Source organism: Lepidothrix coronata, unplaced genomic scaffold (assembly GCF_001604755.1).
Source record: "Lepidothrix coronata isolate B3197 unplaced genomic scaffold, Lepidothrix_coronata-1.0 Scaffold79, whole genome shotgun sequence".
In the NCBI taxonomy this organism is placed as follows: domain Eukaryota; kingdom Metazoa; phylum Chordata; class Aves; order Passeriformes; family Pipridae; genus Lepidothrix; species Lepidothrix coronata.
This window is the reverse complement of record NW_016690259.1, coordinates 2964231-2976527: the sequence shown is the minus strand read 5'-3', so window position 1 is coordinate 2976527 and position 12297 is coordinate 2964231. Positions and strand designations below refer to the sequence as shown.

At 40.9% G+C, this 12297-nt stretch overlaps 1 protein-coding gene across 2 annotated transcripts in view; it reads right to left on the bottom strand.

The window, feature by feature from the left end:
- ZNF827 (zinc finger protein 827) overlaps positions 1–12297 on the bottom strand; it is a 103493-nt gene that overhangs the window by 7163 nt on the left and 84033 nt on the right. For both annotated transcript variants that reach the window (XM_017820136.1, XM_017820137.1), the window contains exons 9-11: positions 4762–4899; positions 3017–3188; positions 727–893 (exon numbers count right to left, since the gene is read on the bottom strand). In XM_017820136.1, coding sequence (XP_017675625.1) covers positions 727–893; positions 3017–3188; positions 4762–4899 — 477 coding nt within the window. The remainder of the gene's footprint in view (positions 1–726; positions 894–3016; positions 3189–4761; positions 4900–12297) is intronic.

Here is a 12297-nt window from a genome sequence, read left to right as displayed (position 1 = left end):
TAAACACAACTGTGAGTAGTTTGTGGCAGCAAAATGCTTTTGCCTGGTGTTATAAGAGATATTAATTAAAAGGATTCTAATTTTCTTCTCCTTAAATTATGCCAGACTTCATTAGTTGGACTAACCATATGGAGCCTGTTGGAAAACTGCTATTGCTCTTATCCTTGGCTATTAAGTGAACAGGACCAGGGAAAGAACACAAGTTGTTCTGTTATTTAATATAAAGTTACATTTATGGTATTGTTGAATCACAGTGTCAACTAAACCTCAGTGTGAAATTCCAAACTGATGGACTGTGGGGGCAAACACACCCAAGAGCAAAGCTCAACATAATGTTTATTTCAGACTTACAGCCAGGTATGCACATTTAGCACTCAAAGTGACCTTATCATCACAGAAGTCAAACCAGGATTTTGATGAAATAGTAAACCAGTCAGAAAAACAAATGAAGTATGCTGACTCCAACAGGGAAGGAGATTTGGGGGATAAGGGGAATAGGAAGAAGAAGGGCTAAGTAGTCCTTCATTTATTTCACTAAGCTTGAAATTTGATCTGCACTACCAGATTATTTGCCTGGCTGGAGTCCAATTCACTTCAACTTTGAGAGATCAGGCCTTAATTAGCAAGCATTTCAGTGAAAGCAGAGTGCTAATGGGAAGTGTAAAGGTTGCATCTAAAAAGCAAGGAAGAGAGAGATCACTGCAGCTGGGAGAGAGGGATCATCACCTGTGTGCTTGTTGTTGACATGAGCCTTCATATCTGCCTCTTCCATAGTGACAAAATCACATGCTGTGCAGCAAATGGAGAACATCCACTGCTCTTTATCCACGTGGAGGGACATATGACTGACAAACTGGACATTCATCTCCGTCTCAAACCCACACACATGACAGCTGCAGGCAGAAGGGAACTCAAGAGTAAGAAACATTAAAAAACAAACCACAAACAGAAGCGTGTTGCCCTTCCCCGAATTTGCCAGAGAAAACTCACTGCGCGGATTTCTGCTCTTCCTCACTGCTGAATGTTCACTGCAAAATTCTTTTGTCTGCTGAACTGCCTTTGAACTGATGGCCATGCCAACGTGATTAAGGGCAGGCACAATGCAACAATCCTGTACATGCTATAATGATGCTAAATAATCATAAAGTTAATTAAAAACTACAGATTCCAGATGCTGTGCATCACCTAGCTGGTTCCTTTGGGCAATAAGAGGCATTGCAGCTTTGCCAAGATGTTTAGTACAGCTGATACACTGACAAACGCAGAGCTTGCTGCACACTCCAGGAGTGATTTTCAAGCCCTGGAATGGTTCCCATGCCAAACTGGGATCTTGTGCAAAACTGCCTGGCAGTTTCAGTGTAAGCAAGTAAAAATGGGTTCAAACATTTCTTATGCTTGACTGGAAAACAGCAGTCATCAGCTATGCAAATAATTAGGAGGGATACAGATTTTGCAGCCAGCACATAAACAGAGTGATACTGAGAGGCAATGGGAAGGACCCTTTAATTTAACTTTTTTTGCAGAGTCCTCCTCTTGCTTTGATTAGGCCATTAACATTTAAAGCAAGCCAAAAAAGATTAAAAAAGGCATATACTCTAGGGCACTATTTTGCTTTCCCAGGGGGAAGGACTAGATAATCTAATCCAGCAGGTCTCATTTATTTCTTACTTCTATGATTTTGTAATTAAATCTGCTCTTGGCACTTTGACTAAAACTAAGAGTGATTTGGTAATCTGCTTGGCCACTAGAGTGCACATCACAGTTTGCAGAGTGCACATCAGTGCACATGCAACAAGGAGAACGTCTAAATATCCATTTTCTCCAGGCAGTTCCTTTTAATTTTTCAGGCAAATTCTCCTAGATGTTTTCTTTCTTTGGCCATGTTGGTCACTGAATGTATACACCTCCAGCAAATGGAGGAAATCTGGATATTGATATAACAATTCTTATTATACTTTAATTGATTTCATAGATTGACTGAAAACAAGGGAGCTGTCAGAGGCAACTGGAAGCACAGTGCTTTAAATTTCATAGAATCACAGAATCATGGAATCAGCTGGGTTGGAAAAGACCTCTGAGATCATCAAGTCCAACCCCTGATCCACTGCCACTGTGGTTGCTAGACCATGGCACTCAGTGCCACATCCGGTCTCATCTTAAAATCCTCCAGGGATGGAGAATCCACCACTTCCCTGGGCAGCCCATTCCAATGCCTGATTACCCTCTCTGTAAAAACTTTTTTCCTAATATCCAACCTAAACCTCCCCTGGCACAGCTTAAGACTGTGGCCTCTTGTCCTACTGCTGGTTGCCTGGGAGAAGAGACCAACCCCCACCTGGCTACAACCTCCTTTCAGGGAGTTGTAGAGAGTGATGAGGTCTCCCTTGAGCCTCCTCTTTTCCAGGCTGAACAACCCCAGCTCCCTCAGCCTCTCCTCATCGGACTTGTGCTCCAGTCCCTTCCCTAGCCTTGTTGCTCTTCTCTGGACCTGCTCCAGCACCTCAATGTCCTTCCTGAACTGAGGGGCCCAGAACTGGACACAGTACTTGAGGTGTGGCCTCAGCAGTGCTGAGTACAGGGGAAGAATCACTTCTCTGGTTCTGCTGGCCACACTGTTCCTGATCCAGGCCAGGATGCCATTGGCCTTCTTGGCCACCTGGGCACACTGCTGGCTCAGAATCCGTGAATCTTTGTATACGGCAGGGTGTTTCCAAACACAAAACTTAAATGAACACTGCATAAAGAGTTAAAGACACTTTGAAGAGCCCAGCTGCCTCACAAAGCCACTTGAAAAAACCAACCCCATGCCAAAGCCCAGACTCCTTCCCAATGGCCAGCCAAGTCAAACAGCACAAGGCAGCCAGCGAGGTTTTTGCTGCTCAGCCTAAGCTGGGTGAGGGCAAGACAAATACTTCCATCATGGTTCTACCCTGCAACACCAGAAGGGTGGCCCTGCAACGTGCCCTGAGCAGGCAGATAAGAGTGTCTGGTGCCCAGCCCTTGCCTGGGTCCTCACCTGTAGTAATAAGGGTGCTTCTTCCCATCGCTGCCTTCGGACGTGACAGCGCTGACGATGTCCTCGGTGTCTGTGCTCACCAGCTTCACGGAGTGCACAGTCAGGTGCTGGTTCAGGTTAGCACGGCACTTAGCAGCATAGGGGCACAAGTGGCATTTGTATTTTCTCTCTTCTGGAAAAGAAGAGATAAACCCCTAAATGTGCACCTCGTTTTGGAGCCAGCTGCTTTTAAAGCTGCCAGTAACCGAGCACGCATTCCTTTGGGTTTCTCTGAGCAGCTTTCGGGATGAGGTACTTTGGAAGCTCGACATTTTAAAAGCTTATAGGAGTTCATAGCAATTACTCAGAAAAAAACTAATTTGAAGGCAGTTTGGCGCTAGTTTTTTTAATTTGCTCTACCATTTGTAGTCAGATAATATAAAACTTTATAAACTGGAAAACTGGGGCAACTGCTGCTCTGAGAGCTGCAGCAAAGCCAGCGGAGAAACAGGTCAATAGTCTCAAACTACTTGCTTTACCTAGCATCTTTATAGGATTTTTGGGCTTAGTAATTGTTGAGGTTGCCCATGTGATCACTTGCAGTGATCACTGACAGTTGATGATTTTGTATTAAAAGCTAAGGTGATACTGAGAGGCAATGAAAAGGATCCTTTAATTTAACTTTAAAGGGGAGGAAAGGTAACACTGTATCATTAGTCCAGTTCCAAACATAAAAACCTCATTTAAAGAACAGTTAAAAAAATTAAATTCATCATGAGTTTCTGATGCTTCACAATTTAATTATTTTTTTTTTATTTTACATTAAACATTTCTAAGACCTGGCAGCACAGTTTTTGTATGTGTGCCAGGCTGTATTTTGCGGAGAGTTGATTAAAATAACCAAACATTACATCACCTTTTACAACCTTTTCCTCTGAGAATCTGCTGCTCTAAATTTGAAATATACTGCTACAAGTGCTAGGGGAGAGGCATTCAGTAGAGCAGCTTAGGACCAAGGAAACCCCAAGAGGTCATGGAACAGAGCATCTGAACCTTCTCAGCACGGCTGTACTAGATGGCAGAACATACACTGGCATTATACCAACAGTATTTTTCAGCAGTACATAGGAAATTCTCGCTTTCAAGTCTTATTTTGTGCTGTGCACCTCATCAGGCTGTCAGAGAGCATCTTCTGTATATAAGCTCTGTTTGTCTCAGTTGATTTGAAGCTGATTCACTTTAAGAAAGTTGATACGGGGCAGAAGCAGCCCCTGTTCCTCTGAGAACTGTAGGATGGGAGCAAAGATGAATGAGACATTAAATCCTTTCAGTTTCACAGGTCTGAAACACCATGGCCAAATCTTTTGTTCAGTGACATTTAAAAAGCTCATCAGGTGAATGATGTGTCTGTCCAAAAAAACCCCAAACCTGTCCCCATAAAAGGCTGTGCCTTCTCTTCAAAACTCCAGGCTTGGTTAACCAGTTGGTATCTACAGACTGGTGTACTGGAACCTGAACTAAGTCAAATTTACACATTTTGAAAGGATAAATTACAAACAGACTGCAAAGAAATACAATGTCATTTAACTCCCTAAATACCACTCTGACATTCTGTCCTGGTACTGCTCTTGGTTCTGCTCTAAGTGGGAGGAGCCAGGGATGGCTCACACACTCTTCTGCTTACCTTCTTTCCCTTCCCCTTAAACAAACAGTGATGAACACACAGAATTCCTCAGTGCTAGAACAACCAAAAAGCGTTGGCTCACCTGTGTGCAGTGAGAGATGCCGGGACAGAGTCTGCTGTCGACCAAACACTTTTCCACACACGTCGCAGGGAAAGAGCTGGTCGTTAAATTTCCAAGACGGCAATCCATTTCCCACCTCCAGCCCCAGCTTTTCCGTTTCTATGCCAAAAAACACATAAAGTTCTGTCTTAAGAACGCTGAAGACCTGCAGTTTTCATTCAGTAGTGCCCTGTAGGTGTCATGTAAAATGTAACTCTTTGGCTGCATGCTGTGTGATCTGGCACATGAGTTCACGTAAAAAGGAAACTCCTAATGATGGAAAGGAAATGAATCTTTCATACAGCACCTTTCATACATACTCTAAAGCACAATGCTTAGCCAAAGTGCTCTGGACACAGGCATAGTCAAAGAGTTGAACCAGATTACGTAAAGAGAGAAAGCCAAGAGTGAGCAAGGTTAAACTCTAATTATTAAACTCTAATTATTAAACTGTAATTATGCTTTTGTGGAAAGACCACTGCTTTGTCTTTTCCAGTCACCCACCTTTGCCTGGTGCATGAAGAAGGCTTGGTCTGAGATTTTTTTACACTGGATTATTAGTCATGGCTGAAGGAAGATTTCCAGACTGTTTCTTTTCTACTGACACAGCAATTTTTGCTCCACAGAATTATAGAATCATTTAGGTTGGAAAAGACCTCCAAGATCATTGAGTCCAACCATTAGCCTAACACTGCCAGGTCCTTAAGTGTCACATCGACATGTACATGAGCAGTCTGTCACTGAAGACCAGAAGACTGCTCAGAAAAACATTAAAAAAAGAAGACAGCACATCAGTGTGTGGCTGGCATCCTAGGCGAGCTCTACCCAGCACCTGCTGTCCTCAGGCATCAAAATCCCCAGCAGCTTAGAGGGCCATCTACTGAAAAACTGCAACTCAGAGCGAGCCATTATCTTTAAAGAAGTGATTTTAATTGTTTCAGGAACAGAGAGAGTCTGCAATACAAAAAAAAAAGAAACTCCACAGAGCACAAAGCACAGATATGAAGGCACTCTGTAAGGAAGTAGAGAGAAAAGGACTGAGAATGAGGAAAAGGAAAAAAGGTACACAGTGCTTCAAGAAGTTGAAAGCATGGCCAGTTTCCATTTGGACAGAAGAGAGCAGAGAGCAGACAGAGACTAGGGAAAGCAGTGGAACTACTTAAATCAGTCAGAGAAACAGTATCAGCAAGTCTTGAGCAAAAAAATACTCTGTGCAAGAGTCCTGTTGCCTGAGGAGAACGGACTGCTGTTGTAGGAGGTGCACAAAACCACAGGGGTACTCTGCAGCTTTCCAAACACAGCAGCCAGTGGCGAGGGGGCTTGTTGTAAAACCTATTTCTGGTAAAAGACCTTCCAGTTCCACTGGAATGAAAGTTGCCACATGCAGAGCACCCTCCTCCAAACTGACACCACCTGTGGGATCACTGCCCAGAACTATCTCCATCACTGCACGTGCACAGGCCATGATGGAGGAAAACCACTTGTCTGGGATTTTCATTTAAACTGTGTGAGGAAAAGGAGCTGGGGTCAGGAGTCCAAAAACACCTTATTGAGCGTAATTTACTTGTTGTGGAGGCTGGCACAAACCAGCAAAATCTTCATCCAATGAAGCACTGAGGGATAAACATCTCCCTTGTATCAGCAAACCCTCATTTACAGTCTCCCACCACTGCAAATGTGACTGCCATGACTGAAAGAGCCTCTCCTTCACAGAGAGCTGTCCAGATGACTCCACTGTGGTTTAGGCAAAGAGCTGTCAAATACTGTATTTAATTTAAGCAATAATAAAAACAATGCCTCATTTGGGGCAGAGAGTCCACATAGCAATCTCAGCAAATTTCAGGATGGTCATACTTGCCAGCCCCTTTTCTGCTGCTGTTACATTCTCCTGTGACCCTGAAATATGTACAATATTCACACCAGAGGAATTGTGAGGCACCTCTGAGCGCTACCAACCAACAACATATTTTTCTTAAAAGAATTTCTAGCTAGAAAACAAGCTCTGCCTATTCAAAATAGTGATTTTGTGAAATTAAAAAGAAAGACACCCCCCATCCCCTGAGGGCTTTAAGTGACCCATAACCTCCAAGAACTTCAATAAAGAACGATTCTTTTTGTTACTATCCTTGAGTTCCAAACAATGGAAAAATCTCTGTGCTAATGGTACAGATATTTTAGTGGAGATTTTTGAGTACATAATCAAAACAGTGCTTCAAAAGAGGAAAATAGTAATAATTATAAGAGAAGGTCACAAGGGTGTAGGTTGCTTCAATATGGTCACAACAAAAATGAATTAATTGGGAGACATACCAAACAAGCAAGCTCAATTAAGTAAATAAGTCTCTTAACAATTCATTTCAGCATAAGTCATCAGCCCTCTTTTATATTTTACGAAAAAGAAATAAAATATCCTGGGAAGCTCACAGGAAGCTTGAAAAATAGCAGCTTTCTGATTACCTTGAGCTGGTGAAAGCTAGTCCTTTGCAAAGCTCCTGCATATTTTTCACTGATGAAAAGAGGATACTGTAGGTGTTTTGAAAGTTCTTCTGTTTACTTTAAAGATTCATTCCTGGAGTCCTTAACTACAGTGCTCCTTTCTTCACTTTTGACCAACTATTCTCCCTGTAGCAAAGTGCCTTTTCTGTTCAGCAAGGCTCTTAGCTTGTTCATGGCAAATGGGAGTTGGTGTCTGTTGCAAGAGGAGCCTCAGCACTCTGTGAGAGACTTCTCAGCTCCAAGAAAAACCACCTACTTCCACCCATCTTACCCTCTGGGCAGCTTTGTCTGCAGCCTGGAAACTGGAGCTCTGTGTCCATACAGTGGTCTAGAAATCTTCCCAGAACATGCCCAGGAACTGACCTCGCCAGTGACCTGCAATATCATGGGAGCCAACCTCCACATTCAGTCCTTGGGCTCTATCTCTAATTAATGCTGGGGAATGGTGTTTTCTGCGAAGTGAGGACAGGTCCAGTGACTCTGAGACCATAACACTGGTTTGTGCACAGTGTTCCAAAGGTTTGTGCATCCCAAAGCCTTCTACCAAGGCAGTCAGCATCGTCATCCTTTAAGAATACCTTACACTGGCCAGGAAGAAGACAGACTGGGACCAACTAAAGTGAAATAATAAATTACCACTGTGAGAGATGTCTCATAGAAATCCATCTTTCACCATGACATCCCTATCCTAAAATAAAGAGGAAAACAAAAAAAAAACAGCCAAACAAAAAAGGACTTGATTTCTGCTTTAAATTTCAAAACTTCTCTGTTAGAAAAGCACACATGACAAAATAATATTGAACTTATTAAGTAATATTAAGTAATATTAAGTCTATTAAGTAATAGACTGCATTTCTGTATGGGTTTTGGAGTTTAAAACAAAATATGCTTAGTAAAATGAAAGGCCTCCAAGTTCTCCAGTACATCACTAAAAAGAAACAAAGACAGAAAAGAAACTCAGTATATTACAGGCTAGTGATAGAATTATTTTGATATAATTTTGCATAGAATATTTAAGAAGTAAGACTTTTACGTAAAATTTAATTAAATATGGTGAAATAGATCTTTATGGATACCTTTCCTGCCCTTCTGCATCACCTGGTGTCATTTCCCTACTAACCCTAAGTCAGCTTCCTAATGAGTAGCTGTGTAAGGCTGATTGTCCAAGAAGGGGTTAGGAACTGCCAGGACTGTCACCACCTGTGTTTTCCCTGAGGTGAGGACAATGTGGACATAAGTTGCAGAAATATTGTTCTGTCCCTCCTCTTGGCCCTCCAAATAGATTAATTTCTGGCAAACAAAGCACAGTAGCTTGAAAGAGTTACTATTTCCCCCTTTCCTAAGCTCTTGGGCATAACTGCACACACACACACTTATTTTCAATTTTCACATTCAGTGATTCTTTTTTTCCTCTTCTCCTCAAACTGGTAATATAAATATGGAGAGTGTATAACCACCCCTTCTGACAAGTCTTTACCCTGTCTTTTGTCAAGATATGCTTGGAGAAGGATACCATATCTGGTTGAAGCTGTAACTGAAGAAGAGGACAAAGTGTGACCTGAATACATAAGTAACTGTTTGGAGTCACCAATGCAGCCTTGTGACTGCTGGTGGCTGTCAGGCACAAAAAGTTCCCAGGGACTGACTTTGGACTCATATGTGGTACTTTGTTTACTTATTTTCTTTTACTTAGCTTATGTATTTTTCTATTACTGCTTCACAGTGTTTGATCCTACATTATGTTTTAATCTGCTTTTCAATGCCACGCCTAACTTTCTATCCTTATACTAACAATGGAAAGAATGGAACCACTATTAAAGTGAAAAAGGCAAAGCTAAGAAAACAAACAAAAAGTATGCTTAAGTGTCATTTGAAGAAGATAAATTCATATTTATAACCTTTGCTGGTTTACTGTCTGCTCTCACACCCTATAACTCACTTAAACAGCTGCTTCTCTGTTTTATCTTCACACCTCCCATAGACCTTGGAAGCAACAAAATCCACAAGGGTGGTTCCTTATAGTCAGATGGAATCCTACAGATATAAACTGATTGTCCTTTGCAATAAGTATTCTTTAAAGAGATGGAAGTGAGAGGTGCTGGTAAGTCTTAACAAGGAAGGTCGAAATTCATTTTCTCTCCATTCTTCTGGAAGTGTATGTCATAGTTGTATTTTGGGTTATTCAAACAGCTTGACACCACATAGATGGTCAAGAAGATATCAGGTAAGTAATTCTGAAAATTAAATGAACAGAAATCCTGTGAAAATAGAGAGCAGTGTTAGAATATTTTCAATAAATCCTGCTTGCAAGCCAAATGCAATGAAGAAAACAAGTCAGATGTCCAGAAGCTCTGGTGACAGAACCCAGTGTGAGGCTGAGAGCTAAGAGGGAGAGATGGCTAAACTCTGAACATAAGGTGAACTAGGAAAAGGCAGATGACAGATGATACAAAAAGAGAGGAGAGGAGGTGTGTGGTACCTCCCTCTTCATCCTCCAGAAGACAAAACTTGATGCGAAGAGTACAAGGTGCAGAAGGAAGCTCCCATGGAAGAACGTACCTAAAAAATTTTACCAAGCCAGAATATTAATAAACTGACTAAGAAACAGTGCTGAACAAGGTAACCAGGTTTCTATGAGCTCATGGCAAGAGAATGAACACTAATATGCAGATGCAAAGCATCTCACTTTGCTTTGAAAGACTTGGGACAGTCATCAGTTAACTTTTGGTTACTACCAGCCTGACATGAATTGCTGCTCGCCTGTCCTCTGTGATCTTTCGAGTACCCCATGTTTACCCAAGAGGTAAATAGGACTGCATGCAGCTCTAAAGGAATGTCACAAAAGCTTGTTCCATTTGTAACGTTATTTCTGCTTTGTTACATCTAAAAGACAAAAAGTTCAAAAAATTATTTATTCAGAAACAAGGTATTAAGGTCAGACAACCACACAAACATTGCTTTAAAAACATTTATTTGCTCAAAGAAATTTTCTTTCCTCCTTCTGTCTGCATTTATCTATGTTATTATACTGTCTTCCTACTTTCTGCAGTATTCCCATCATCAAAGATGCATTTTATTGCTTTGGAGCCGTCCCTTTACATGCTCATCTATCACCTCTGGCAAGCACACCGTATTTAAAAATTGAGAACTTCTTTTATGAAATATGTAATTAAGGCTCTGTTGCAAGCTTGTTTGCAGAGAGCCTGTGAAAGATTCCCAAGCTCAAAAATATATTGACTATACAAAATTGCAGTGCTTCAAATACTATGTATCTTACTCCCTTTTCAAGTTACTTCCACAAAGGTTTTATTTGTAGGACCAGAATTCTTATTTCTAGTAAGTCAGTTAAAATAAACAGTGGAATCCTTCCAGATACTGTGGTTCTCTAGGAAGATATGTCTCGCAACTTATCTAAGACATCAGTGATCCTGACTGGTCCTGCAGTCTTCATTTGTCACCACCTGCATCACAGCATCCTGTCTGGTCTTAGTTTAGGATATATCTTTCACTTGAGAGCAGACTCATCCACTATTAACTGAGATAAGCAATTGCTTTCTTGCCACAAAATTTTTCTATATTCCCCACAAATCAGTACATAATCAGTCTGAATGACAGAACAACTCCACAGAGGAAGCAGAGAAAATCTCCTTTCCAAATAAAAAACTTTACCACTTAATGCTCTTATTTTTATCTCAAAGGCTTTGCAAATATTTAACATTACTACAGAGCATGGTAAAAAGCAGTAATGTTATGATAATTTAAACATCCTTGATATGGAAGAAAATAGAACCCAAGTGATTTTATGTATCAGTAGCATTTAAGGTGCTCTTTCTAAAAACAGCAGCCATGCAAGTTGGAAATATTTCAATAAACGAGCTTGCACTGCCCACGAAAAGAAACAATAATATTGTGCACAGAAGTATTCCAATTGCAGAACCATAGACAACAACACTTGAAAAGGTCACCAAGAAGTGATACAGATGTTGGAGTCTGGGAAAAGAATGAAAACAGGTAAAAGATGGGACATTCATAAAAAGTTGACTTCATAGAGAAACACGGGAGAACAGTGAAGCCCGCTGCACTGCTAAGACTGGGTCCATTGCTGAAAAATGGACAGTCAGAAGCAGGGTGATGGAAGTCAGGGCAAAGACAAGATTGGGACACACTGACTTCGAAAGCCACTCCCCACCTTCCACCTTTGTGGCAAAACTTGCACCTATTTTAACTTCACTGTTACAACAGTCAACTTCTGAGCAAACCACCCAGCTTGTGATAACCTTCATCTGCATTACAAAGCTCTGAAATCTGCTTTTGTCGCCTGTTTTCTTAAGCTCAAAACTTAAGAAACAACCAAGAAGAGAGAAAATCCCCAGCTCAAAACTTAAATGAGTATGTAAATTCTGTGCAAGGTGGCTGGAGTTGCAGATTTTTAAGGAACACTAAAGTTGCAATAATATTGCAGTCATTTATTGGAAAATATTTTTACACCATGTACACTGACATCAAATTGAGAGAAAAACATGGTAGTATGTTCTTTGTTATTTTTGCATAATATACTTTATTTCATTTCCTCCTGAAAGTATCTTCCTGAGAACAGTAAGATGTACCACAATGGACTTAGGTAAGTTCTCTCTAATTCACTCCCAAGCAGGTGGCCCTCACATTTATCTCAAGCATTTACACTGCTTGTAACACTTTTTTTTTGGGTGCTACAACACTGAGTTCATATGAACTGATGAAAGGATAATTTGCTCCTATTGTTATTTTTAAACCAAAATTAATTCATTTCCATAAGGCCAATAGGTTTCTACCCTTTTAATTTCTTTCCTACAATTCTGCTTAGGACACACTTCCAAGAAACCCTTTTAAAAATCACTCAAACAGTTAGGACCATTATGGGGCATTTAAAAATTTTCCTTGTTTTCTTTCCAACCTTCTGCATCTTTTTTAGTGATGCAAAAGCTTCTGTACTGGAGGAAGCTGATGACCAGAAACCTCAGAGGGGGGAATAGAAAACAAAGC